This window comes from Balaenoptera musculus, chromosome 10 (assembly GCF_009873245.2).
Source record: "Balaenoptera musculus isolate JJ_BM4_2016_0621 chromosome 10, mBalMus1.pri.v3, whole genome shotgun sequence".
NCBI lineage: Eukaryota > Metazoa > Chordata > Mammalia > Artiodactyla > Balaenopteridae > Balaenoptera > Balaenoptera musculus.
Genome location: NC_045794.1, coordinates 36,821,897 through 36,848,527, shown reverse-complemented (window position 1 = coordinate 36,848,527; position 26,631 = coordinate 36,821,897). Strand labels below are relative to the sequence as shown.

At 34.8% G+C, this 26,631-nt stretch overlaps 1 protein-coding gene across 7 annotated transcripts in view; it reads left to right on the top strand.

The window, feature by feature from the left end:
• Positions 1–23,259, top strand: part of SCAF11 (SR-related CTD associated factor 11) — a 70,127-nt gene extending 46,868 nt beyond the window's left edge. For 3 of the 7 annotated variants that reach the window (XM_036867219.1, XM_036867216.1, XM_036867222.1), the window contains 9 exons: positions 12,625–12,683; positions 12,936–13,045; positions 14,026–14,127; positions 15,902–16,008; positions 16,658–19,360; positions 20,115–20,461; positions 21,485–21,703; positions 22,067–22,186; positions 22,471–23,259. In XM_036867219.1, coding sequence (XP_036723114.1) covers positions 12,625–12,683; positions 12,936–13,045; positions 14,026–14,127; positions 15,902–16,008; positions 16,658–19,360; positions 20,115–20,461; positions 21,485–21,703; positions 22,067–22,186; positions 22,471–22,617 — 3,914 coding nt within the window. In that variant the 3' untranslated portion in view covers positions 22,618–23,259. The remainder of the gene's footprint in view (positions 1–12,624; positions 12,684–12,935; positions 13,046–14,025; positions 14,128–15,901; positions 16,009–16,657; positions 19,361–20,114; positions 20,462–21,484; positions 21,704–22,066; positions 22,187–22,470) is intronic. The other 4 variants (XM_036867218.1, XM_036867217.1, XM_036867221.1 and 1 more) reach the window with 4 other exon arrangements.
• The last annotated feature ends 3,372 nt before the right edge of the window (positions 23,260–26,631 follow it).

The window sequence follows — 26,631 nt, the reverse complement described above, 5'->3', positions numbered from 1 at the left end:
TCTTTCTTTCCAATTTGGATGCCTTTTGTTTCTTTTTCTTGTCTGATTGCTGTGGGTAGGACTTCCAAAATTACATTGAATAATAGTAGCGAGAGTGGGCATCTTTGTCTTGTTCCTGATCTTAGAGGAAAATGCTTTCAGCATTTGACCACTGAGTGTGATGTTCGCTGTGGGTTTGTCATATATGGCCTTTATTATGTTGAGGTGTGGTCCCTCTATACCCATTTTATTGAGTTTTTATCATAAAGGGATGTTGAACTTTTTTTGAAAGCTTTTCTGCAGCTATTGAGATTATTATATGGTTTTTATTCTTCAATTTGTTAGTGAGTATCACATGGATTGATTTGTGGATATTGAACCATTCTTTCATCCCTGAGATAAATCCCACTTGATCATGGCATATATGATTGTTTTACTATACTGTTGAATTTGGTTTGCCATTATTTTGTTGAGTATTTTTGGGTGTATGTTCACCAGTGATATTGGCCTTTAATTATCTTTTTTTGTGATATCTTTGTCTGGTTTGGTATTAGGGTTGCTGGCCTTGGAAACGTTACTTCCTCTGCAGTTTTTTGGAATAGTTTGAGAGGGGTAGATGTTAACTCTTCTCTCAGTGTTTGGTAGAATTCACCTGAGAAGCCGTCTGGTCCTGGACTTTTGTTTGTTGGGAGTTTTAAAATTTTGAATAGGTAATTTTAAATTATAGTTCTTAAAAAACATATTTCCTGCCAGAAGGTTAACATTATCCAAGGCCTGTAACTTAATGCCATGTCTGCTTATGTTAAGATGCCTGAAGTCATTTGTTTGGTTTAGGATAGGCAGAATATTCCTTATACTTTATGAGTGGGTAGAACAAGAGTACTAATACCTATCATGTAATTATGAGCAGATGTCTTAACTGAACAAGTCTGGATTGAGTTGAAGGGTATTGGGTACTTACTGATTACCCATTTAGATTTTTTCCATGATGTTGCTTTTTACTTGTGGAGTTTAATACATCTTACTTAGCCAGTTTTTATTCCAGCATTGAGATAGATTATGTACCTGATGAAATAGTTAGCTTACATTTAGTTATCGTGTTTAATGAAGATTATTCAGGTGTAAATTCTAAATCCATACTCAGCACATACTCAGTATGAGAAGTTCATACTAGGAGAGCAAAAGGGAATTGAGATGAACTCATTCATTCAACAGACTCTGAAGCAGCTCTGGACTCTTAGGGTTGTAGTAATGCACAAAAGAGACAAAGTGCTTGCTAACAGAGTATCTTTTGTGGACAATAAAGAGATAAATGTATAATATGACAGGTGTTATACGTGCTTCAGAGAAGAATAAAGTAGGGTAAAGGGACAAAGGATGATGATGACATTCTGGAGGTGATTATATAAGGCATCAGGGAAAGCCTCTTGGATTAGATTATATTTGAACAGCAATCTAGAATAAGTAAGGGATCAAGCCATAAATGTATCTAGAGTGTTGCAGGAGAGGGAAGAGCAAGTGCAAAAGCCTTGAGACAGGAGCAATCATGGTATGTTCAGAGAATAGCACGGAGGTCAGTATGACTAGAACAATTGAGTTACGTAGATGGAGGAGGAAGAGTTAAGCCGTTGGCTGGGAGGTCATTTAGGGCCTCCTAAATGGCAGGCATTTTCAGGGATAGTATGGACTGACATATTATTAAAGGATCTCTGGCTGTTAAGGAGAGAATAGTTCATAGGAGGGCAAGGTCCTCATAGGAGGACTGAGAGACTAGTTTGGTGGCTTTATTCCAGGCCACAGATGATGGTGGGTTGGGCCAGGAAGATATTAGTGGAAGTGGTGAGAAGTGGCTCGATTCTGTAAATGTTGTATTTCAGAGGTGAAATTAAAAGGATTTGCTGATGAATTGGATGTGAGGTAAAGAAGTCAAGGGTGAGACTAAAGTCCTGGCCTGAACGGAGTTGCCGATTACTGAGATGGGGAAGGCTAATAGAATGTTTGGGATGGTATAATAAAGATTTCTCTTTTGGACATGTAAGATGCTTACTGTACAACCAAGTAGAGATACGCTGAAAAAATATGGATGTTTGCATGTCATATGCAAAAGATTTTTTCATCTTTATATTGTTTTAGTGGTAATTGGTTCATGTTGATATGTGAATTAGTGTTTGGTGCTTAAGTCAAATTGATGGTTTCTTCCAGTTACCATTTCTTTCCCCACTCTCGAGTTTGGGCAAAAATGTTAATAAAGACCATGATCAGAAATAAGACTGGAAAGGAAGGTTGAGGCTGTCATAGAGAGTTGAGCAATAAAGCTAAAATTTCTGCATATTATCTTATAAGGAGTAATGTTATGCAAAAAGATAACATTAAAGTTTTTTTTCACTGGATTACAATGTGGTGAAACCATTTTAGGAAAACTTGGTAAAAGTTATTACAAAAAGATAGGAAGCTAAATACCTGTTAGAAAAATTCTAGAGCTGTCTCTTTTTTCTCAGGTTGTGTTTCTTTTTGTCTTTATGACTCATTTAGTATATGCCTTACTTGATCAATTCTGAGAACCCTTTTTTTTTTTCCCCTCCATTCTAGCATCTCTGAAGTGGGATTCTATCTTATCATTTGTCCCGTATGATCACTGTTGACCAAGCAGCTGCATAGTTGTCACTGCCTGTGACTGTATGAACATACAAAGTGCTGTCTTTAAATCTGGAGAATAGATAGCAGAAATTTGGGAGAAGATCCATAGATAATCCTGGAATTTTCTTAACCCCTAGACCTCTAACTGAGAGAGAATTGGGGGAAATTCATCAGACACATGCACCAACATTCCCAAGAAAGTCATAAGTTGGCTAATTCTATTAAATACATACTTAATTGCAAGGCCAATATAAGAGGCCAACACCAATGATTTAGTTCTTGTATGGATTTCCTGAGGAATCACCACTGTTCTTTTTTTTTCTTCCAGTTTTATTGAGATAATAATTGATATATACAGCACTGTGTAAGTTTAAGATATACAGCATAATGTTTTGAGTTACATACATCATGAAATGATTATCACAGTAAGTTTAGTGACCATCATCTCATATAGATACATTAAAGAAATAGAAAAAAATTTGTTTCCTTGTAATGAGAACTCTTAGGATTTACTCTCTTAACAACTTTGATGTATAACATACAGTGGTGTTAATTATATTTATCATGTTGTATGTTACATCCCTAGTACATATTTATCCTATAACTGGAAGTCTGCACCTTTTGACTACCTTCATCAATTCCCCCTCTTCTCACCCTTCATCTCTGGTAACCACAAGTCTGAACTCTTTTTCTATGAGTTTGTTTGTTTGTTTTTGAAGTATAATTGACCTACAACACTGTGTTAGTTCCTGGTACACACATAATGATTTGATATTTCTATACATTTCAAAATAATCACCATGATAAATCCATTTACCATCTGTCACCATACAAAGATATTACATAATTTATTGACTGTATTCTCTACAAATCACCACTGTTCTTGATAGCATAGAGGATGATATCGTGTGAAAAATGGTCATCAACAAACTTGGGTTGAAAAGTAATTAGAAAAAGTTGGATTTTGCATGTAAAGAAGTTTTATGAATGCCTTAACCAATTTATTATGCCTATATATTCACTTTTATTAGTCAATTAAAAACTGTACCTAGGTCTATATTAGTTTCCTAGGGCTGCTGTAAAAAATTCATTACAACTTGGTGGCTTAAAACAACAGAAACTTATTTCCTCACTCTTCTAGAGGTTAGAAGTCTGAAGTCAAGCTGTTGGCAGACCCATGCTCCCTCCATAGGGTCTAGGGAAGATTCTTTCCTTGCCTTTTCCCTAATTTCTGGTGGCTCCTGGCAATCCTTGGCATTCTTTGGCTTGTAGCTGCATCACTGGAATCTCTGCTTCTGTCTTCATATGGTCTCTACTATTGTGTCTCCCTCTGTATCATTGTTTGTCTCTGATAAGGACACACTCATTGGATTTAGTCCCTACTCTAATCCAGTATGATCTCATGTCAATCTTACTTTTAATTGCATATGCCATGACCGTATTTCTAAATGTCATAATCTGAGGTTCCAAGTGGACATGAATTTTGGGGTAGGGGGTCTCAGGGGTGACACCTTCAGCCGACTACAAGGTCAAAAACAGCTCTTTAAGTAATTCCGAAATAAAATTTCTAAGTGATAAGGAATCACTGTGACTCAACTCTGATGCAGAGATTGTGTTCTCCAAATAACATTTCCTAATAAAAGAACCAGGCCTCCTTGAAATAAATGACTGTTTCCAGGTTTGAGATAGTAAATAAATAAGATGTGCCTAGAGTATTTTTTTCTTAACAGAAGGCAAGGAAACTTTCAAAGCAGTGCTAGGATTGTAACAAAAAGTCTCAAGAGTTCTACCCACCACCAGAGCCTCCCATCAAGCCTCTTAGATAGCCTCAACCACCATAGGGCGGACAGCAGAAGCAAGAAAAACTATAATCCTGCAGCCTGTGGAACAAAAACCACAGTTACAGAAAGATAGACAAGATGAAAAGGCAGAGGGCTACATACCAGATGAAGGAACAAGATAAAACCCCAGAAAAACAACTAAATGAAGTGGAGATAGGCAACCTTCCAGAAATAGAATTCAGAATAATGATAGTGAAGATGATCCAGGACCTCAGAATAAGAATGGAGGCAAAGATTGAGAAGATGCAAGAAATGTTTAACAAAGACCTAGAAGAATTATAGAACAGACAAACAGAGATGAACAATACAATAACTGAAATGAAAACTACACTGGAAAGAATCAATAGCAGAATAACTGAGGCAGACGAACGGATAAGTGACCTGGAAGACAGAATGGTGGAATTCACTGCTGCGGAACACACTAAAGAAAAAAGAATGAAAAGAAATGAAGACAGCCTAAGAGACGTCTGGGACAACATTAAACACAACAAGATTCGCATTATAGGGGTCACAGAAGGAGAAGAGAGAGAGAAAGGACCAGAGAAAATATTTGAAGAGATTATAGTCGAAAACTTCCCTAACATGGGAAAGGAAATAGCCAACCAAGTCCAGGAAGCACAGCGAGTCCCCTACAGGATAAACCCAAGGAGAAACACGCCAAGACGCATAGTAATCAAATTGGCAAAAATTAAAGACAAAGAAAAATTATTGAAAGCAGCAAGGGGAAAACGACAAATAACATACAAGGGAACTCCCATAAGGTTAACGGCTGATTTCTCAGCAGAAACTCTACAAGCCAGAAGGGAGTGGCATGATATACTTAAAATGATGAAAGGGAAGAACCTAAAACCAAGATTACTCTACCCGGCAAGGATCTCATTCAGATTTGATGGAGAAATCAAAAGCTTTACAGACAGGCAAAAGCTAAGAGAATTCAACACCACCAAACCAGCTCTACAACAAATGCTAAAGGAACTTCTCTAAGTGGGAAACACAAGAGAAGAAAAGGACCTACAAAAACAAACCCAAAGCAATTAAGAAAATGGTCATAGGAACATACATATCGATAATTACCTTAAACGTGAATGGATTAAATGCTCCAACCAAAAGACACAGGCTCGCTGAATGGATACAAAAACAAGACCCATATATATGCTGTCTACAAGAGACCCACTTCAGACCTAGGGACACATACAGACTGAAAGTGAGGGGATGGAAAAAGATATTCCATGCAAATGGAAATCAAAAGAAAGCTGGAGTAGCTATACTCATATCAGATAAAATAGACTTTAAAATAAAGAATGTTACAAGAGACAAGGAAGGACACTACATAATGATCAAGGGATCAATCCAAGAAGAAGATATAATAATTATAAATATATATGCATCCGACATAGGAGCACCTCAATACATAAGGCAACTGCTAACAGCTATAAAAGAGGAAATCGACAGTAACACATTAATAGTGGGGGACTTTAACACCTCACTTACACCAATGGACAGATCATCCAAAATGAAAATAAGGAAACAGAAGCTTTAAATGACACAATAGACCAGATAGATTTAATTGATATATATAGGACATTCCATCCCAAAACAGCAGATTACACTTTCTTCTCAAGTGCGCACGGAACATTCTCCAGGATCACATCTTGGGTCACAAATCAAGCCTCAGTAAATTTAAGAAAATCGAAATCATATCAAGCATCTTTTCTGACCACAACGCTATGAGATTAGAATTAAATTACAGGGAAGAAAACGTAAAAAACACAACCACATGGAGGCTAAACAATACGTTACTAAATAACCAAGAGATCACTGAAGAAATCAAAGAGGAAATCAAAAAATACCTAGAGACAAATGACAATGAACACGTGACGATCCAAAACCTATGGGATGCAGCAAAAGCAGTTCTAAGAGGGAAGTTTATAGCTAAACAAGCCTACCTCAAGAAACAAGCAAAATCTCAAGTAAACAATCTAACGTTACACCTAAAGGAACTAGAGAAAGAAGAACAAACAAAACCCAAAGTTAGTAGAAGGAAAGAAATCATAAAGATCAGAGCAGAAATGAATGAAATAGAAACAAAGACAACAATAGCAAAGATCAATAAAACTAAAAGCTGGTTATTTGAGAAGATAGACAAAATGATAAACCTTTAGCCAGACTCATCAAAAAAAAGAGGGAGAGGACTCAAATCAATAAAATTAAAAATGAAAAAAGTTACAACAGACACTGCAGAAATACAAAGCATCCTAATAGACTACTACAAGCAACTCTATGCCAATAAAATGGACAACCTGGAAGAAATGGACAAATTCTTAGAAATGTATAACCTTCCAAGACTGAACCAGGAAGAAATAGAAAATATAAACAGACAAATCACAAGCAATGAAATTGAAACTGTGATTAAAAATCTTCCAACAAACAAAAGTCCAAGACCAGATGGCTTCACAGGTGAATTCTCTCAAACACTTAAAGAAGAGCTAAAACCCATCCTTCTCAAACTCTTCCAAAAAATTGTAGAGGAAGGAACACTCCCCAACTCATTTTATGAGGCCACCATCATCCTGATACCAAAACCAGAAAAAGATACTACAAAAAAAGAAAATTACAGACCAGTGTAGCTGATGAGTATAGATGCAAAAATCCTCAACAAAATACTAGCAAACAGAATCCAACAACACATTAAAAGGATCATACACCACGATCAAGTGGGATTTATTCCAGGGATGCAAGCATTCTTCAATATACGCAAATCAATCAATGTGATACACCATATTAACAAATTGAAGAATAAAAACCATATGATCCTCTCAATAGATGCAGAAAAAGCTTTTGACAAAATTCAACACCCATTTATGATAAAAACTCTCCAGAAAGTGGGCATAGAGGGAACTTTCCTCAACATGATAAAGGCCATATACAACAAACCCACAGCAAACATCATTCTCAACGGTGAAAAACTGAAAGCATTTCCTCTAAGATCAGCAACAAGACAAGGATGTCCACTCTCACCACTATTATTCAACATAGTTCTGGAAGTCCTAGCCACGGCAATCAGAGAAGAAAAAGAAATAAAAGGAATACAAATTGGAAAAGAAGAAGTAAAACTGTCACTGTTTGCGGATGACATGATACTATACATAGAGAATCCTAAAACTGCCACCAGAAAACTGCTAGAGCTAATTAATGAATATGGTAAAGTTGCAGGATACAAAATGAATGCACAGAAATCTCTTGCATTCCTATACACTAATGATGAAAAATCTGAAAGAGAAATTATGGAAACACTCCCATTTACCATTGCAACAAAAAGAATAAAATACCTAGGAATAAACCTACCTAGGGAGACAAAAGACCTGTATGCAGAAAACTATAAGACACTGATGAAAGAAATTAAAGATGATACCAACAGATGGAGAGATATACCATGTTCTTGGATTGGAAGAATCAACATTGTGAAAATGACTATACTACCCAAAGCAATCTACAGATACAATGCAATCCCTATCAAATTACCAATGGCATATTTTACGGAGCTAAAACAAATCATCTTAAAATTTGTATGGAGACACAAAAGACCCCGAATAGCCAAAGCAGTCTTGAGGGAAAAAAACGGAGCTGGAGGAATCAGACTCCCTGACTTCAGACTATACTACAAAGCTACAGTAGACAAGACAATATGGTACTGGCACAAAAACAGAAACATACATAATGGAACAAGATAGAAAGCCCAGAGGTAAACCCATGCACCTATTGTCAACTAATCTATGACAAAGGAGGCAAAGATATACAATGGAGAAACGACAGTCTCTTCAATAAGTGGTGCTGGGAAAACTGGACAGCTACATGTAAAAGAATGAAATTAGAATACTCCCTAAAACCATACACAAAAATACACTCAAAATGGATTTGAGACCTAAATGTAAGACCGGACACTATAAAACTCTTAGTGGAAAACATAGGAAGAACACTCTTTGACATCAATCACAGCAAGATCTTTATTGATCTACCTCCTAGAGTAATGGAAATAAAAAGAAGAACAAACAAATGGGACCTAATGAAACTTCAAAGCTTTTGCACAGCAAAGGAAACCATAAACAAGACAAAAAGACAACCCTCAGAATGGGAGAAAATATTTGCAAATGAATCAACAGACAAAGGATTAATCTCCAAAATATATAAACAGCTCATTCAGCTCAATATTAAAGAAACAAACAACCCAATCCAAAAATGGGCACTAGACCTAAATGGACAGTTCTCCAAGGAAGACATACAGATGGCCAAGAAACACATGAAAAGATGCTCAACATCACTAATTATTAGAGAAATGCAAATCAAAACTACAATGAGGTATCACCTCACACCAGTTAGAATGGGCATCATCAGAAAATCTACAAACAACAAATGCTGGAGAGGGTGTGGAGAAAAGGGAACCCTCTTGCACTGTTGGTGGGAATGTAAATTGATACAGCCACTATGGAGAACGGTATGGAGGTTCCTTAAAAAACTAAAAATAGATTTACCATATGATCCAGCAATCCCACTACTGGGCATATACCCAGAGAAAACCATAATTCAAAAAGACACATGCACCCCAATGTTCATTGCAGCACTATTTACAATAGCCAGGTCATGGAAGCAACCTAAATGCTCATCGACAGACGAGTGGTTAAAGAAGTTGTGGTACATATATACAATGGAATATTACTCAGCCATAAAAAGGAACGAAATTGAGTCATTTGCTGAGACTTGGATAGATCTAGAGACTTTCATCCAGAGTGAAGTAAGTCAGAAAGAGAAAAACAAATATCGTATATTAACGCATGTATGTGGAACCCAGAAAAATGGTACAGATGATCCGGTTTGCAGGGCAGAAGTTGAGACACAGATGTAGAGGACAGACATATGGACATCAAGGGGGGAAAACTGCGGTGGGGTGGAGATGGTGGTGTGCTGAATTGGACGATTGGGATTGACATGTATACACAGATGTGTGTAAAATTGATGACTAACAAGAACCTGCAGTATAAAAAAAAAACAACTAATACTAAACTTTCATTGGGTTATTTGTATGGAAATATGTTAATATAAATGTTTCAGACGTAACATGAAATTTCTAAAAATCTTAAAAAAAAAAGACTAAACAAAGAAAACTTTTGGAAATTAAGAATATTATAGTAGAAGTTTAAAATATTGAACAGAAGTGGGAGGTGAGCTTAGAAACCTCAGAAAGTGGGACAAAAGTCAAAGAGGTGATAGTGTATTAGTTCATGAGGTTTCAGTACTGAGTACTAAAATTCCAAAAAGGAAAAATAAAAGGGAGAAATTTATCAAGAAAAATACAACAAAAGAAAATTTCCCAGAATAGTAGAGTATGAGTATCCAGATAATTAACCTAATACCTAGTAAATGAGGAAAGAACTACACTTAAGTGCTTTATAAAATCCTAGAACTCTGCATATAACAATATTTGAAGAGCTTGTAGAGAGAGAAAATAGACAATGTGTAAAAGAATGTTGTCAACAACAATAGATAGAGCAGTGGAGCACTGCCTTGAAAATTCTGGGGAAAACAATTACTAACCTAGAAAATTCTGTACACTACCAAACCATGAGTCAAGTGTTAGGGCAAAATAAAGACATTCTCAAATACATAAGAGCTCAAAAATTCATTCTCACACATCCTCTCTCATAATTATACTGGAGAATATGTATGTGTCACTTAATAAGAAAGTAAACAAAGGAACAATGTGAGATTCAGAAAATGAGTTCCTAAAAGAAACAGAGAAAGGAGAAAAAAAATAAGAAAATGAGTTTCGACCCAGGAAAAAAGGGGATCGTGACGATGATAGAGGACAGTCTCAGAATGAGTTGAACAGCAGCTTTTAGAGAGTTAATCAGTTCAGATTGGAGCAAGACAAAAGAAGAGTATTTCCAGGAGAGTGGGGAGCAAACTTGATGGATGAATTGATGTATTTGAGTGTATTAAGAGGAGATTTACACCTTTGTTGTAGAGTTAGCCAAGTTAATGATAGATAATATATTAAAGGAAAAAGAAAACAAAGCAGTCATTATCCCTAGGAGAAGCAAGAAGTTGTGCAAGAAAAGTAATCATAATTCAGTACATGGTTCAGCTGAGAATGTCTATATAGTTATAATTATGTAATATTGCTTATGTCAAATGTTGATATATCAAAAGAACATTAAGGTAGAGGAGCAAAAGTCTTTATCTTCTATAGAAAAAAAAATTGGAAAATATCTGAAACCAAAAAATCAAGGTAGAGTAGTATAAGCATATTATTTAGAAATAAAGACGTAAATATGAGAGGAAACAGCTAAAGGATTTGATGAGTGCTTTGGTGGAGCTGAAATCAGGAGTGGGGATTGCTGTAGTTTTTTTTTTTTTTAAATAAGTCTAGAAATGCTGTTTGACTTCTTAAAGTATGTACATGCATTACTTTGATAAAAATTAAATAAAAAGATGTATCACTGCTGCCCAAAGGATAGATTAGTAGAATGAACTTGTGAAATGGTCTCTAGGAAACCACAGTTTAGACAAATCCACCATTGGAGCTGCTCATAATCACCTGAGAATTACCCAGAAATATGTGAAATAGCTTTTGGATAAGATTTTCATACTTAGCATTGGCCAGAAAACTAACAGTTCTTCCCACAGAGAGCATTTCATCTGTGGTGGCTTCTTGACATAGGCTTCCAAGTGAAGGAATGCTGTGTAAACAGTATGTACTTATTCAGTATTGAGTGAATGAAACCTGAATGAGAACAACTTAGCATCCTTTGGGCATAAAAAATACTGTGTAGCTACAACACAGCAATTCTCGGTCTAGTTGAAGGAAATTGTTATTTCTAAGAATGTGTCTGGGTACCTATCACATTTTTATTCCTGGCTTCTTTAACCACTTGAAAAAATCAGTCTCATCTTTTAAATATACATTAAAGGGTAGGAAAATAAGTTCCTGGAACTCAGCCAGCACCCCTCTCCCCAGCATGAAATTTCATTTGTTACAACAGTTCTGGGTGGGACATGTGTGAAGGATGGATAATAGCATGAAACCATACAGCTGTTGTACAGTAACTTAAAAGGAAATTAGTATGTTATTCAGTAGAAAGTAGGCTGTTACCAACTGGACTGACAGAAGAAACCCAAAATACTTACAATCTTGCAGTGGCAGGAAACAGGCCTCCCAGTTAGTCAGGTTGATTTATTTTGAACAAAGTTAGTAGGGCCTTTGTGAGACAAGCTTGGCTGGAGATTGAAAGACCAGTTGTTGATTGTACTGTAAACTTTTCCCAGAGTTCTGAGGAGAGAGCAGTGGCAGTACCAGCAGCAGTTTATTGCAGACAAGTGTATTGATAGGCAGAGATGACTAATAACATAGCTTGATGATAAAGAAAAACCAAGAGCAGTAATCTATAAAGATGTTAACACAATTTTTGTGGTTAGCAGAAACTATTTGTCCTTTATCTTCCTTAACCTGGAAGTATGTATCCATAGAAATAAATTTTCAGATGGGACAGGTAAAACCAAAAAATAAGTCGTAAGCAGTACAACCAAAAACGTTGCTATAGCAGAAAGCTGTTTTAATCAACACTTCTACTTTTCCTAATTCTATAAAGTTTGAGGAGGAAGGGGGAGGGTACTTAATTGAAGTTGGTGACTGTGGCCAAATGGTAATTTATGGTTGACAAGGGCTGATGGCCCCAGTTCGCCTGGTCAGCTTCTACTTGAGGTGAGTTAACAGTACCTCTTGTTTAGGTCATAACTTGAAAGGACATATTAAGTTCATTATTTATATTAAATAATTTGACTTCTTTTATATGCTTTTTATTATAAGATGGTTTAAGTTTGCACATGGTGCCAGAAAATATTGACTAGAATTTTAATACTTAATGCTCCAAGCATAGCAATTTTACATGCTTCACTGGTTTTCTGTATTGTGGCCTCTTATATTTTCCTTTTGTCTGTGGCTTAACAAGATAAAATTAGCATTTTAAAAAATTATATAAATGCAAGTACTGTTATTTTGAATACAACTTTTCTACACATTTCAACCTTCTCTTGTCAATATGCCAGTATTAATACTTGTTTAAAACCTTTTAAAATAAAAATTAAGGGAAGATCTTTTTGTGTCTTTGTACAGGAAACTCTAAATACAGTGAAATGGGAGGAAAAGAAAATGCAATAATAAAGACAAATAAGGTTTGTTGAAATAAAGAAAAATATTTTTCTTAGATAATAATAGTTTATTATTGTTTTGGTACATAACTCTAGTGCCTCAGGTATATCAAAATATTTAAATATAACTATTGGGTGGGCCAAAAAGTTCGTTCGAGTTTTTCAGTTAAGATTTAACAGAAAAACCTAAATGAACTTTTTGGCTAACCCAATATTACCTACCTATTATGGAAAGATTTTGTTTGCTGTAACACCAACCTCTCTTTACTTTTCTAGCCTCAAAGATCAAATCCATGTACAAATCAGTGCTTCAGAAATTTTTTCTCCAGTATCGTCTCTTCTAGTAGTCACACTGGAGAATCTTCTTTTACCTGTACAGCTTACCGGTTAGTATTTTTTGCTTGTAATTTATGCTTTTTATATTTGATATTTTAATTATTATAGTTAACTTTTGGTAGAAATTTAAACTTGGCTCAACAAACATTATAAAAGCACCTTGTTTTATGTTTTTGTTTCTTTTGGCAAATAAACAAAGGGAAACCTGTTACTTTGTGACCCTCTATTATGCAGTGACTGCCTATGCTAGTGGTCTTCCTTTTCATTAATAATAAATTAAGTTGTTCTGCACAAGGTTTTTATGTGATAGAGAAGTAGGCTAGTTGTTAAATGATGAGGGAGGTAACTAATAAAGCAGAACACTTTCAGAGTAGACTCAGTCATCTTTGAATCCTTAGTAACTGGCATTATAGATACTGAGTAGATATTTGTGGAATTTGAAGATTAAGTTGGGGTTTTAAAATCACATGGAGTTGGTTGAATGAACAAGACAGATTAAGATTGTGATTTAATTTTAGAGGCTGGCAAGGTACCAAAGAAAACAATTACATCCGAGTAGCCTTTTGAAAAACTGAAGTGTACCCATTTTTGGTTACAAAAATAACCATGCCTTCCTTTATTTTCTTCTTTTGTCTTATGCTTAGTTTCAGATGGCAAACTATTGCACCTAGAATTTTGGCTGGAACTGCTTGCTGCAACTTTGGTTCATGGGATAGAAGTAGTGTTGCTCTTTTCTCTCCATAATAAGGATATTAGTCTGAATTGACTTTTTAATTCTGTCACTTAAGATAGAAATTCAAGTGTTATTTTTATGAATCAGATTAGTACAATTTAGATTTATAATATAAAAATTTTAGTTTAGGAATGAGTTCATTTTGAAAGTGTTTAAATAGAAAAAGTTTCTTTTTTTAAAAAATGTGATTTATAATGCTAGGTATAAAAACTTCTGCTACTTATGGTATATAACCCAGTTGTTATTCTGAACTTAAATATTTGGAATTCTGATGAGGGTCTAAAATTTATCTTTTAGTACAGAATTTATAGAAGTCAATGAAATCAGTGCATTGATTAGGCAGAAGAGACAGGAACTGGAATTGTCATGGTTTCCTGATACATTACCTGGAATTGGAAGGTAAAAAAAAATTGTTTACTAAAGTGCCTACATGCTAACATGTGCATAAGATATCATTAATAAGGCATAGAGGTATCTTATTCAATAGGTATGTTTCTAAGAAAGTTTTGTTTAATTCAACTTTGGTGTTTCAGATGCCTAATGAAAAGCCCTTATTTAAAGAACTCCTTGAAAAGTAAAGAATATTTTATTTATTTGTTTAATAAATGTAGATATTTGATTACTTTAACAGGGAGAGCACCCAAATGATAAGATTCATTATTAGTAATAGCATTCAGGTCTTCCATCCTTCTTCTATCTTTTCCTCCATTCCAATCTTCCCTGTGTGCTATTAGCTAAAGCACTGATTTTATCATGACACTTCCCATCTCCACAGTGTTATTCTAAATAACTACTTGATCAAGTCCCTACTTTGCCCTGGCATTCATGACTTTCTATAATCTAGCCCTTTCTTTCTTAGTTTATTCTGAAGCTATTAACACATCGGTAGGTACACGATGTATACTTAAATCAGGCTCCTATGTAAAGACCAAGTTCCTTGCCAGAGTTTTATATTCATTCCTGTAACATCCTGTAACTTTTATATATCACTGTAATACAGTTCTGCAAAGGGCCTTCACCCTCTAGGAATAACAATGGAACATAAGTAAAATTAGTCCAGATATGTATAATATGAAACCTTTTCTTAGAGCTGTTTTTTTTGTACATGTGCAAGTTGCACATTGTTTTTCAAGCTTCTTTCCTCCTACTCCAGAATCTCACCTTAGACTGGGTGAGATAGTCTTTTGTTAGGAGACCTGACTGAACAAAATATGAATCAGAGTAGGAAGAAGCTGAGGGTGGATTGGTTCTAAATGAAGAAACTTTGGGGTCTTAGCAGGTCCATAGAGACCCTGGGAACCTTGAAGAGCCATCATCCTCAGATTGAGGAATTTTAGAATATAACATAGCAATAGAAATCAGGTGTTTTTTTCCTTTTTAAAAATGTATTTATTTTGATGTTTTTGGCCTTGATATATGCTGTAAAAACATAAAGAAGTCTAATAAAAAATGTGATAAACATCCATGATGGTTATCACATTCAAAATTCAAGTGATGTAGTTTTACTTTCAGTTTTTGTTACTTTTTTTAAATTTATGGACTGATTCCCCTTTGACCTTGATAATTTCTTTAAAACCTGATTTGATTAACTCGACTAAATTATCTCTTTGGTTGCCTGGAAGTGGAGGGGGGCTGGTGCAAGGGGCATGAAGGAGCTTTATGGGATGGCGGAAATGTTCTATTTCTTGTTTGGTGTGGAGGTTATACAGGTATATACATTGGTCAAAAGTCATCACACTGTGCACTTAAAATCTGTGCATTTCATTTGTGTATTTTATTTATCTGCATTTTATTATCCAAATTTATTATTTTTTAGAGTGGTGGGGAAAAAAGGCTAAAAAATTTTTTGACAAAGTATTGCATTAATTTATTTAAACAAGAAACAACTGTTATGTATTAAGTTGCCTTTGATCTCCCTTTGCTATTAATTTAGCGAAAAACATGCTTTTAAAAGGTTTTTTGTTTTGTTTTTGTTTTTTGCAGCCAGTTGGTAGCCATCTTTGAACAATGAGTAACCTTGAGCTTACATTTTTAGCTATTTGGCAAAAAATAATTTAAGCACCCTGTATTTTAATGTTGCTAACCTGATTTGGAAAATTAGTACCTTTAAATTGCTGGTTTAATTTTTAAACCATTTAAACAAAAATGTCTTTATTTTGTTTTGAATTTTCAGAATTAGTTTTATACCCTGGAATGTTGAAACAGAAGTCCTTCCTCTCATCTCCTCTGTGTTGCCAAGAACTATTTTTCCAACAAGTACCATATATTTAGAAAATTTTGGTAAAGTTTTTGAAATTCTTTCTAGTTTAAAAAAAGTTATTAGCCTCTTTCAGTCTCATAAAAAGTATGAGTGTTGATGACTTAGAAAAAGTGTAAATAAGGTATAGATAGTAAGTCCTAGATATTTCTATAAATATTTGTACAGTGACTTGACTTTAAAATTGTCCCAACTAGAAAATCCCTTTTAAGAAATTACAACTTCATGTCTTTGAGGAACTGATTAGAAGTCTCCTTTCTATTTAGGGCTTCAATGTTCAAACCATGATCTTTAAAGTAATATCTCCTATTAATTATGAACAAGTAATTTGAGTCTTTACTATTTGTGGATAGCTGTTGTCTCTTGCTTTTGCCTAGTGATTCATTAAGCAAATGGCAGTTATCAGACGAAACATATTTTCTTTTGTTTTTTTCCCTATAAAATTGCCCACATGGATTCAAATCTTGGGATAACTCATTTCAGTAGCATTAAAAAATTGGTATTACTCAGGTGTTAGTAGCTATGCATTTATTTATAATTTGATTCACAAGTATATTTTGTTTCACTCTGTTATAGATGTCTATTTTATGCTAAAATAAGCTTAAGCCAAACTATTATCATTTTTGAAACATACACTTACTTTTTACTTTTTTAAAAAACATGTATTATTAGGTACTTCTTGCAAAGGATATGCATTAGCACATACTCAAGAAGGAGAAGAGAAGAAGCAAACGTCTGGTACCTCAAGCACCAGAGGATCAAGACGAAAACCAGCAGCAACAACTCCTACAAGGAGATCTACACGTAACACGAGAGCTGAACCAGTCAGTCAGTCTCAGAGGTCCCCAGTATCAAATAATTCTGGGTGTGATGCCCCAGATAGTAATAATCCATCTGTAAGTGTTTCCTCTTCAGGTGAGTCAGAAAAGCAAACAAGGCAGGCTCCAAAACGGAAGTCTGTAAGAAGAGGAAGAAAACTACCTTTACTGAAAAAGAAACTTCGGAGCTCTTTACCTCCCCCTGAAAAATCATCTTCCAGTGATTCAGTAGATGAAGAAATAGTAGAATCTGACATACCACCTGTGTTAGAGAAAGAACATCAATCAGATGTAGAAAGTAGTAACACTGTGCAGATAAATGTAGAAAATGAGTCTGCTAATGGCTTGAGAAGTTGCAGTGAGCCAGTAGAAGAAAGTGAGGAACATAGTGAGACCCATGATACAGAGGAAAGAGTAGAATCTTTATATTCTGAGTCTGGTACCCAAGATCCTCCTGTGCTAGTTGGAGAGGAGGAGGAAATTCAAAAAGTTGAGAATACAGGTATAGAGGCTAATATTTTATGTCTGGAAAGTGAGATTTCTAAGAATACTTCTGAAAAAGGAGGTGACCCATTGGAAAATCAAGACCAAATAGCTTTACCTTCAGAATCAGAAGTAAAAGCAGATGGATGTACAGATCATCTTCCAAATGATTTTCTTACATGTTCTGGATCTGAAATTGAAGTACACCAACCTATATCAAGCCTAGGTGAGATCCCTGAGAACGTAGAGTCAGCGGTTAATGAAGAAAAAGTTATGGAGAGTCCTATAGTAAAAATTATTGACCATAAAGATTCTACAGTAAAAACAGAACATCTTATTGACAGCCCCAAATTAGAATCTTCTGAGGGTGGAATTATACAAACAGTGGACAAAAAATCTATTGAGAGCTCAGAGGTTCATTTGCTTGGGCATGTTGAAAATGAAGATGCAGAAATAATTGCAACATGTGATACTTCAGGGAATGAAAATTTCAATAGTATTCAAGACTCTGAAAACAATTTATTAAAAAAAAATCTTAACACCAAATTGGACAAATCTTTCGAAGAAAAGACTGAACCTCTGGTTGAACATCCCAGATCTACAGAATTGCCTAAAACACATGTTGCACTGATTCAGAAGCATTTTAGTGAGGACAATAATGAAATGATACCTATGGAATGTGATTCATTTTGCAGTGACCAGAATGAATCTGAACTCGAACCATCTGTAAATGCTGATGCTAAACAATTGAATGAAAATTCTGTGGAGCACAGTTCCCAAAAGAATATGTCATCTTCTGGTCCTTCAAATGAAAAGGTTGAAACTGTATCTCAACCATCTGAAATCCCAATAGATACGATAGATAAAGCCAAAAAGCCTCGTACTCGAAGATCTAGATTTCATTCTCCATCTACAACTTGGTCTCCCAACAAAGACACTGCACGAGAAAAGAAGCGGTCTCAGTCTCCATCTCCCAAAAGAGAAACTGGAAAAGAAAGCAGGAAGTCTCGATCACCATCTCCCAAGAAAGAATCTGCAAGAGGACGGAGAAAATCTCGTTCTCAGTCCCCAAAAAAGGACCCACGAGAAAGGAGGAAATCTCAGTCTCGATCTCCAAAAAGAGATAGCACTAGGGAAGGCAAAAGATCTGAATCACTCTCCCCAAAAAGAGACACTTCTAGAGAGAACAGAAGATCTCAGTCAAGACTGAAAGATTCCTCCCCAAGAGAAAAATCCAGGTCCCGGAGCAGAGAAAGAGAAAGTGATAGAGATGGGCCAAAGAGAGATCGAGATAGAGAAAGGAGAACCAGAAGGTGGTCTCGGTCCAGATCTCGTTCTAGGTCACCATCAAGATCTAGAACAAAAAGTAAGAGTTCATCATTTGGTAGAAATGACAGAGTCAGTTATTCTCCTCGATGGAAGGAAAGATGGGCAAATGATGGTTGGAGATGTCCACGAGGAAATGATCGATACAGAAAGAATGACTCAGAGAAACAGAATGAAAATACAAGAAAAGAAAAAAATGACATCAGTCCAGATGCTGATGATTCAAATTCTGCTGACAAACATAGAAATGACTGCCCCAGTTGGGTAACAGAAAAAATAAATTCTGGGCCTGATCCGAGGACCAGAAATCCAGAAAAGTTAAAAGATTCTCATTGGGAAGAAAATAGAAATGAAAATTCAGGGAATTCTTGGAATAAAAACTTTGGTTCAGGTTGGATGTCTAACCGTGGTAGAGGTAACCGTGGCAGAGGCGCTTACAGAGGTGGTTTTGCCTACACAGATCAAAATGAAAATAGGTGGCAAAACCGAAAACCCCTCTCAGGGAATTCAAATAGTTCAGGGAATGAGACTTTCAAGTTTGTGGAACAGCAACCCTATAAACGGAAAAGTGAGCAAGAGTTCTCATTTGATACACCGGCAGATAGGTCGGGGTGGACATCTGCATCAAGTTGGGCTGTGAGAAAGACTCTGCCAGCAGATGTACAAAACTATTATTCACGACGAGGGAGGAATTCTTCAGGTCCACAGTCTGGATGGATGAGACAAGAGGAGGAAACAACTGAACAGGGTAACATTATGTGTATTTATCAACACTTTTATTTGAAGAAAGAGATTAAAAATTTAATACCTTATTTATATGAATTGAAATAATCCCTATTTATAGTTTTATGTTAAAATGAATCCCAGTTATTTACAAGTCACTTTGTATTGTATAATAGATGTACACTTCAATATTTATTTTCTTTTTTCACCCCATGCCTGCCCCAAACCTTGCCAAAGACATAAATATTTTAAGTATAATTTGCTACAGTAGAAGAATTTGAGATAGTACTATGCAGGATTTAAATTCTGTTTCATTTATATCAGATGTGTGCACTTGAATTTTTTTGATCATTGTTTTCCTATAAATAAGTCACTCTGCTAAAAAAGGTTTACCTTTTCTTGACTTCTCTTGGGAACATTGCAAGAAAAACTCTGTTGCAGATTTTTAAAAAGTGATTAACCTTCTAATTTAGTAATCTAGTTAAATTTTATGTGATTATTTCTTTAACTAGGAAGTTTCTTGAGCTACTGATTCTTTGTGAGTGCTGACCAATGTTATTGTGTGAAGTTATGCTTTAAAATAATTTTAGTTGAATGTTTTCTTTCAGTTAGAAAATCAGCCCACATTATTTAGGAATGACAGGATTAAACTGAATAATTGGGTATTGGTTTAGGTGTTCTGTTAATTGCTATTTAATTGTAACCAGTGGTTCTTCGTTTCTCTGGCTAAAGAAATTTGTAACATGATTTTTTTTCATAAGCCTTTTTTCTTTTGATAGATTCTAACCTAAAAGACCAAACAAACCAACAAGGTGATGGTTCTCAGCTACCTATAAATATGATGCAACCACAAATGAATGTAATGCAGCAACAAATGAATGCACAACACCAGCCTATGAATATCTTCCCATATCCAGTGGGTGTTCACGCTCCTCTGATGAATCTCCAGCGCAGTCCATTTAACATTCATCCTCAGCTGCCCTTGCATCTGCACACAGGAGTGCCTCTCATGCAGGTAGCTGCTCCTACCAGTGTATCTCAGGGACTACCACCACCACCACCCCCTCCCCCTCCATCCCAGCAAGTCAGCTACATTGCTTCACAGCCAGATGGAAAGCAATTGCAGGTATGTTTTCAGCAACTCAAGTTTAATCAACATAGCCATTGTAAACATTTAGCTATTAGGGACAGATGTTCAAGAAAGGGCTTCCTGGCTGGATATCCATACACAGTGACTTATTTGGTTAGGTTTATGGTAAACCTTCATAACCCCTTTTTCACTGTCCTTCCCCAAACCTCCCACTCCCAAATGAGCAAATGAACTGAATGCATAGTGTCAGATCTGAGCTACATATAGGCTATTGCTGATACCCAAACAGGTTTTTTGGTTAGATTAAAAAGACCAAATTATGAGCCAAACTAGAATCAAGTGGTGGACACTTTCCCTGATTTATTGGACTTTTAGGGGGTGGGAACTTGTTGTGATTGGGTACTGTGATAAACCGTGTACTGTTTTGTTCAAACACCAGATAAAGCTGTTCATCGTCCATTACTGTCTGTGTTTCATTTTCATGAATTTACCATGCTGAAAAAAGTGCCTCTGAGGCACTTCTTAAATATAGAAAAATTTCAATAATAATCTGTAAACATTGTGTTGATCATAGTTTCATGTCTACATCTCAGAAATTCTAGAATCCTGACAGCAAGAGTTGGAAGAGCAAGGGGAGTGGGAATTTGGGATCTTGTATCTTTTTCTGCTGTCAACTCACTGCAAGTCATTTGACTTCACTGTCTCACTTTCCTCCATCTTTGAAGGGGGGGCACCTACTCTAAAGAGCCTTGTAGGAAAGATACTGTTATTAATGCTGCTCTGCTTCTTGTTGGTTTTAGTATTGCTGTCAGAACATTACAATACATATATATTTTTTTAAAGTCATCATGAAATATTTAAATGGGGCTCTGTTTAAGAATGTTACTCATTTTTCTTCAGTCCTTTAGATATAAATGACCTGAAATATGCATTTCCCTTAAGTATTTAAGTATTGGATTGCTTTGATTTTTTTTTTTTTGATGTTATTTCTAATAGGTGACTAAAAGACTTTTATTGAGTACAAGTAATTCATTAACTGATGATAACTCTTTAAAACAGGGTATTCCTAGTGCTTCTCATGTAAGTAATAACATGAGTACACCAGTCTTGCCTGCTCCGACAGCAGCCCCAGGAAATATGGGAACAGTTCAGGGACCAAGTTCTGGTAATACTTCGTCATCAAGTCACAGCAGAGCTTCTAATGCTGCTGTAAAATTGGCAGAAAGCAAAGTAAGTGTTACAGTGGAAGCCAGCGCAGATAGCTCGAAGACAGACAAGGCAAGTTCAAAGTTGAGAGCAACCTACATAATTCTGTATATGATAAAGATGAAAAAATAACAGCTTTCTGTTGTATAAGTGGTGAAGGGAATTTATTGTTGATAGCCTTAAATTCCAACATTATTTAAAGGGTTCTGTCTAAATATGTTGGTGCCAATTGAATTACTGGTAGTATTTCATATTTATTTTTAGAAATGTTTGGTATGTGTTAGTAAATAACTATTTTGTATTTATAACACTAATATTTGAATAGTTCCTTGCAATAATGTAAATGTACAGTGTTTTCAATTTTATATTTTTAAAGAATTTTTTTTGAAAGTATGTGATTGGGCAAATAATAATTATATATTTTCCTCTCATCAGAAATTGCAAATTCAAGAAAAAGCAGCACAGGAGGTAAAATTGGCCATTAAGCCATTTTATCAAAATAAAGATATCACCAAGGAAGAATATAAAGAGATTGTGCGGAAAGCGGTAGATAAAGTAAGTTATAGCTTTAGTGGAGTTATGTACATATTATTCTGAACATGCCTGTTTTAATAAAGGAATGCTTAATTAAATTAATTAAAATAGTAAGAGGTAGCTTCTATCATTCTTGTCTGTTTTTTTACCTTTTGAGATAACTAAACATGTACCCAACAGGAGATAATGAAACATTAAAAAATGTCTGGTTATCTCTTTGGCATATTTGTTTTTCATAAAGCTTTCCATTTTCCTTTAATCTGTTTAAGATATGAAAAAAATATTCCCCCTTCTTTTTTTTATAGGTTTGTCATAGTAAGAGTGGAGAAGTAAATTCTACTAAAGTGGCAAATCTGGTTAAAGCCTATGTAGACAAATACAAATATTCACGGAAGGGAAGCCAAAAGAAAACTCTGGAAGAACCTGTGTCTACTGATAAAAACATAGGCTGAAGTGGGGAGCACTATAAAGGACACTATCAAGATACCTGCAAAGTGCAATTTCAACATGTACCTTTAATGGAAAATCATACATAACTGTGATTGAAATTTGGTTTTGATAAAATTATTTTTTTTAATGTAGGATATAATGTTTTGCTCTAAATAAATATAGTTCTGCACCGCAACTTCTATATCTTTTCCTCCCTTCTACCCCCCTCCCCCCCAAAATAAAAACAAATTCAAGGGAAAGTAAAGGGGTTAAAGGAATGTGCATTTTTACTAGGACTGTGTTATATTGTGGATACTGGAAGATGTACAGCTTTTTGATTTGAGCAATGGAGTGCATAAATGAACTTCTGAGTGCACTGGTTTTGGAAGAGATATATATAATACATTTATTCTGTCAGGCTAAAAATAAAGTATGATCTTTATGATTTTTCTCTCTAATTATACAAAGATAAATAATGTATTACCATGAAAAATATTTCTAATAACATACCAATTGCAGGGTTCCTACTGTGTATTTTTAAAGCACACATCTGAGTAAATTGCTTAGATAGAAAACAAATTATCACACGAGTAAAATTCAGTGTTCAAAACTTTAGAACACTGTTCACCTATTGTATCACCAAATAAAGGTTATGCTGCTTGTTTTTCTTTTGTGCCTTTTTTTCCCCCCGTTGAGATGAAGCAATTTGATTTGCTAGATTTACAACTTCGGCAGTCTAAGCTCTGTTGAATTTAGAAGACCTGTTTGGAGAAAGTGTTGACTTTGTAAAAATTATGTTCTTCCATAATATCTTCTACTTACCAGAGATGGTAAATTGTTTGTGCCAATTGGAGAATTGCTTTTAAGTAGTGACCCTCCCTTCCCTGTGGCTACAGTAGAATCATGACACTTGCTTGCTTCAGTGGCTTTCCGGTTGTTGCTCATCTGACTAATCACTAATGAAATTCTTTTCACATTTGAGAAATCTCCAAATGCTTTACAGTGAATAAAGTGTTAATTTGGTGACCATATGGTGGCCATTAATCATGTTGCGAAATTCTAGACATTAAAACCGGTGTTTTGGAAAAAGGAGAGGAATTAAGTAATGGAGTCTTGGTTAGGCTTTCAGGGACTAGAGATTGGTTTTTTTTTAGTACTATTTTTATTAAAGGTAAGTTTAAAATGTTCTAGCCTTATTATTTTATTTGGCATCTTGGAAGAAAAAATGGATTATTTCCATGATAAACTGTTTCATTCCAGTAACAGTTTTCAATAGATACCAAATAACTGGAAAGCACTTCAGATAAGATGTTAATGGCAGAAAGATGGATCTGTGCCTCAGTGAGACAGACTGACCCTTGTACTAGCTAAATAGTGAAAGCAATACTCTTTAGGACTGTGCTTTTCTGAAGTAAAGATTATCTGTTTCTCAATTTTATGTGTATAATACTTTCCTGGTGCTAGCTTTGATAGGCGAATTTTGAAATATTGGCCCCAGTAATGATTGTGCTAGTTCATAATCTTTATTAGATTATGAGTATAATCCCAAAAGTGGTAGAAATATTTCCAAGCAGTTTCTGATCTTTATTCTGCATTTCTGGGCATTTGTAATATGGTATTCTACTGATTTATATATATTTTTAATTAAGGTTTGTGTTTAGATTATGATGGGGAAAGAGTTTTGGAAGTATATTTCTTGAATAAAATATTAAGACAGTGTTTTAAATATCAATGCACACCTCATTTGTTTCAGTTTTGAACTCTAGAAACAATTGTGTGAATTTTTAATCTATTTTGGGTTAAAGCTGGTTCACATGTAGAAAATTTTGTAGCAAATTGCCTAAATTGATTAATCACACAACATACTTTTCCGACATTTTCTTTCAGTGACATTTGGGAGTTGGATGACAGTTTAAAATTTGCTTTATACCGTTTAGCTTGTGCAAACATGTTTAAAAGTTTTGAAGAAAAAATAGGTGGTGTGGTCAAGAGTTAAAAGTCTTGCATCTTTGGTAGCAGTGCCAAGAATTAATTCCACCTTTCTTGAATAACAAGAGTGTACTCTGTATCTGGTTGGGGTACTGGTTGGCCTGCAATTGAAATAGCTAATGAAGAATATTACTGGACTAGAATCAACTTTGAAATATTTAAGAATGTATTAGAAAGTGCATGCTTTATGTTAAAAAAAATACATTGCTTTTTAACATTTCCCATTCTTTTATCAGAAATTTACATTAATTTTGCATGTGCACAAACTTAATCAAAAACATTTTGTGAGGTTACAGATTCCTCTTGTTATTTATGAAGATTCAGTATTAACCTTTGAAACCTTGGTCTCTTTAACTTTCTAGTCACATTGACTGATGTTTTAGGCTATAGTGACGCCTAGAATTTTGAGACTAAAATTAGTTGTTATTTTAACATTCCAAAATTTTTTATTTTTCTCCTCTGGTAATTACATTTTTTCCATTATTTTCCTTTAAATGGCCACAGTGTGTACTGCTTGAATGTTCCATCCAAAAGATGTAGCTTCACAAGCACAGTGCTTGCTCCATGGTCCATGAGACATTGTTTGTAGTATGAGGATGGAGTGCTGTCTACTGAAACAATACTCTTATTAAACAGATATGTAGTATGTAATATTTTCTAATAAATTCTTTTGATAAACAAAGTAGTGTCTTTAACATTTTATTATTAAGATTCCTGGGAAATGGTGACTTTCACCACATAAACTCTTTCCAAACATGTGTTGCAGTATTTCTTGGATTTGTACCAAAGTAGTTAGGCTTAGCATCATAGTTAACGTAAATGTCCAAGTTGTAAAGCAAGTGGAGTTAGCTATAAGCATGTATTTTAATAGCATTTTTTCCTAATTACATATCATTGTAGGAAATTAGAAAAGCTTATTTAGTAAATTTAAAAATCTGTAAAAGAGGGAAGAAACCTAAAAACAAAAGGAGAAGAATAGCCTGTAATCCTACCACTTAAAGGTAACAACTATTAACAGATCAAACTGCACGTAACTATGTTGTAACATCTTTTTCACTTAATGTATTGAGAAGTTCCCATTTTAATAATTATTCTGCAGCATGACGACTTCTAATAGCTGTAATAGAATTCTATTACACGGATATACCATTACTTAAAACAATCCTCCACTATTGGATATTAAGCTATTTTTACTAATATAAATAATAAAATTAGCAAAATATAAATTGTACTAATATAAATGACTGATGTAAACATCTTTATACATAAATTGTACCCATTTCAGATTATTTTCTGGGAATTGATTCCTGTAAGTAGAATATCTTGATCAGTTTTTATTTCCCCCTAAAATTTTTTAAGGTGTAATTATATACATACATTTACACTTGAAGTGTAATTTTTAAAATTCAGTTTAAAACAATATATTTAGTTTAAAACTCCATTGTTTTCCTAAGCTGATTTGTCTCTGCAAAGAGAACCATCAGAAAGTTATTTTTCCCAAACTCTTCAATGCATTTATAAGATGCTTTTTAAGGCTCCCGGAAAATAGTTTTCACAGATCTTTTTCCCCAGCACATGAATTATATCCTGTAAACTTGTGCATTTCTAGTCCCCTTAATAACTTGAAGATATAGTCATGTCCATGTTCTATTTTATAGGGGCTATATCGTGTTCCTCTGTTGATGGACATTTTAAGTTATGTACAAGTTTTGGTTACTAGAAACAATGTTTTAACTAACAAACACCCTGCGTGACTTACCTCTGCGAATCTTTTTGTGTACAAGGTTACATTGAATTTCAGGATATACACATTTTTTCATTTGGATAGATGTTGCCAAGTTGCTCTGTGAAAAGTGTCCTAATTTATAGTCCCTCCACAGTGTCTGAGCTTATAGTTTACTTAGTTCCAACTTTGATATTGTGACAGCATGTAAGATTGCTCTTGTTTTTAGGGTCTTAATGAACATTCATTTTATCAAACAGTGCACACCTACTGTGTGTCCGGAATTCTTGGATTCTTCACATATTACCGGGTTTAATCATACCAC